At 33.6% G+C, this 2,748-nt stretch overlaps 1 protein-coding gene across 7 annotated transcripts in view; it reads right to left on the bottom strand.

The window, feature by feature from the left end:
- The window catches only part of fam135b (family with sequence similarity 135 member B), a 53,040-nt gene that overhangs the window by 30,817 nt on the left and 19,475 nt on the right, over positions 1-2,748 (bottom strand). For all 7 annotated transcript variants that reach the window (XM_016237144.1, XM_016237148.1, XM_016237147.1 and 4 more), the window contains one exon: positions 1,384-1,463. In XM_016237144.1, the coding sequence (XP_016092630.1) occupies positions 1,384-1,463 (80 nt within the window). The remainder of the gene's footprint in view (positions 1-1,383; positions 1,464-2,748) is intronic.

Below are 2,748 nucleotides of genomic sequence, written 5' to 3'. Positions count from 1 at the left end.
AAAGGCTTAAACTACTTCAGTCTGTGTGCATTGAATTTATTTAATACACGAGTTTCACTATTTGAGTTGAATTACTGAAATAATGAAAAATTCAGCTTTGCATGACAGGAATAATTTGTATTTTAAAGTATATTAAAATTAAAGTAATTAAATATTAATAATAATAAATATAAAAATACTAAATAATTAAATTGTAATAGCAGTACACACTATTAATATTTGTTTCTGTATTATATATATGTATGTGTGTGTGTGTGTGTGTATGCGTGTGTGCGTGCGTATATATATATATATATATATATATATATATATATATATATATATATATATTTCACATATATATATATAATATAATATATATAATGTGTATAAATAATGTGTGTGTGTGTGTGCGTGCGTATATATATATATATATATATATATATATATATATATATATATATATTAAACACATGAATAAATTATAACATTATATATATAAAAGTTCAACATTTTGTTTAAACTTTAAAAACTAAAATTTAAAATGTAAGAATTCAAAATGAAGTATTTCAACTGTGTAATGAATTAATTTAATTTGGTAATAATTTAATAATAATATTTTGCATAAGTGTTGAACAAATCAGCTGTTGCATTGCACTCATTGTCATTTGTCGATCTGTATTTGACTTTGAAAGCAAGTGATAGAGTATTAGTGCGTGATCGATAATTTGTCCAACTCTAAAAGCATTATATCAAGATAGTAAATTCTATCTCTGTATCTCTCTCTGTCCTCTAAAGGCTGTTTTGTTACAGAAAGACCTATGTGTGTCTAAGTGGTTTATTCTGCACATTTATTTTTAATACCGGGAGCAGAGACATCGAGGGGAATCCTCCCAAAAGCCTCTGGGAAAGAGCCCTCGAATGCTCACACTCATCCGATGGGCTCCACTATCATTCTGTATCCAGCAAAACAAGGTAAACAGGCTGAATAATTGTAACCAAAATGAAGTACTCACAAGCAAATGCATTGTGCATAACAACAGGAACATTGCTTACAGCAAGCGATTTAATGTGCATCAGTAATTGTCTCTAAAGTTGTTGTTTAAGAAGTTGAATTAGTTTCAAAAGTTCTGCTTTAATGTGTCTTTATAGGGAATTAATTTAGAGATGCATCTCCTCAGAGAGTATTTTGGCGTGCTGACAGTTTAAAACCCTTTCTCAGATAATGCATCTTGAATCTAAACCACCACCACTAAAAATATTTAATCTAATAAAAGAAAATAATCTAGACACACAAGCCGATGTTGCTAACTGATTAGTTGCATGTTGTTTGACATATTGATACTGCACACATTGATTTATGGAGACTCTGAGATGAAGAAAGTAAATATATGGAGTTCTCACCTGTGTATCCAGGTGTTGTGGCAGTGATTCTGTGGGGAACCCGAGAAGACACACGCAGCCCTGCCCTCACCTGATAGAAGCTGTAATTGACAGAGAATTTTTGAATTATTATAGATTTTATTCACAGATTACAACGTGGAAAAGACACGGGATTACAACTCAGTTGAACAAAGAATCATTATCATACAAAATTGCAGTTAAACAACTGAACAACAGCACAAATAACAGTGTGTCTGAGGGAAAAAAAAAATATTGGTTGTTTGCTGGTGTTAAAATGGTCTAGATCAGTGATGGGCAAACTTGGCCCTTCCAGGCCACTTTCCTGCAGAGATTTGATCCAACCCTGATAAATCTCACCTGCCTGTAGCCTTCTAGTAGTCTTGAAGACAATGATTAGCTGGTTCAGGTGTGTTTGATTAGGGTTGGAGCTAAACTCTGAAGGAAAGTGGCCTGGAAGGGCCAAGTTTGCCCACCCCTGGTCTAGATGCAGTGAGAAAACTTCTAAACTCAAGGCAACTAGCTTCGGTACATTTTTGAGTACACTGTAAGGTAAACAGGTCAATAATAATTTAGCTCAAAGGGAATCATTTAAGATTTTAAAGGGAACTCCACCATTGATATGCAAGGGAATTAGGACAGAATCACTGTTTTACGGCTGATCAACAACACTCAACACGAAAAAAGTTGCTGTAATTTTGAAATTGTGGAATGTATAACAATTAAAGTTGGTCTGTGCTTTCAACAAGCATTATATACAAGTTCTATGAACACAAAACTAATATTTTGTCTTGCAAGTAAAATAAGCTCCAAATTGAAGTTCAAGATCCAAGTTCAGTAAGCTTTCCTATTAATTAGATCCTCAAAAAAAGACTTTGAGAATCAAAAAAAGCATATAATGGAACACAAAATTAATACCCATGGCTCCTGATGATGTATTGAGGTCTTATGAAGTGAAACGATTGGTCTGTGCAAGAAACTTAACACTATTAGCAACATTATTACCTGTAATCCAAAGTAAATTGTAAAATCTGTACTGCTCGAACCGAGAACCGTTTCAGACGGTTTAGTCCGATTTGGTGAACTGGTTCAATTAGTTCACAAAAAAGAACCGGTTCAAAAGAATGAATCATTCACAAACCTGAAATCACTCCGGACCGTTTGCCTGAGGCTCTGGATTACAGGTAATAATGTTGGAAATAGGGTTCAGTTTTGTGCACAGACCAATCATTTTGCTTCATAAGACCTCAATATATTGTCAGTTTCAAAAAAACGGTAGCTGCACGGATCTCAGGCTGCCTGGCAGACATCTCGGCATGGATGAAAGAATATCACTTACAGCTCAACCTGGCAAAGACTGAGCTTCTT

Source organism: Sinocyclocheilus grahami, unplaced genomic scaffold (genome assembly GCF_001515645.1).
Source record: "Sinocyclocheilus grahami isolate Dianchi unplaced genomic scaffold, SAMN03320097.WGS_v1.1 scaffold507.1, whole genome shotgun sequence".
NCBI classification, from domain to species: Eukaryota; Metazoa; Chordata; class Actinopteri; order Cypriniformes; family Cyprinidae; genus Sinocyclocheilus; species Sinocyclocheilus grahami.
This window is presented reverse-complemented; position numbering and strand designations above follow the sequence as displayed.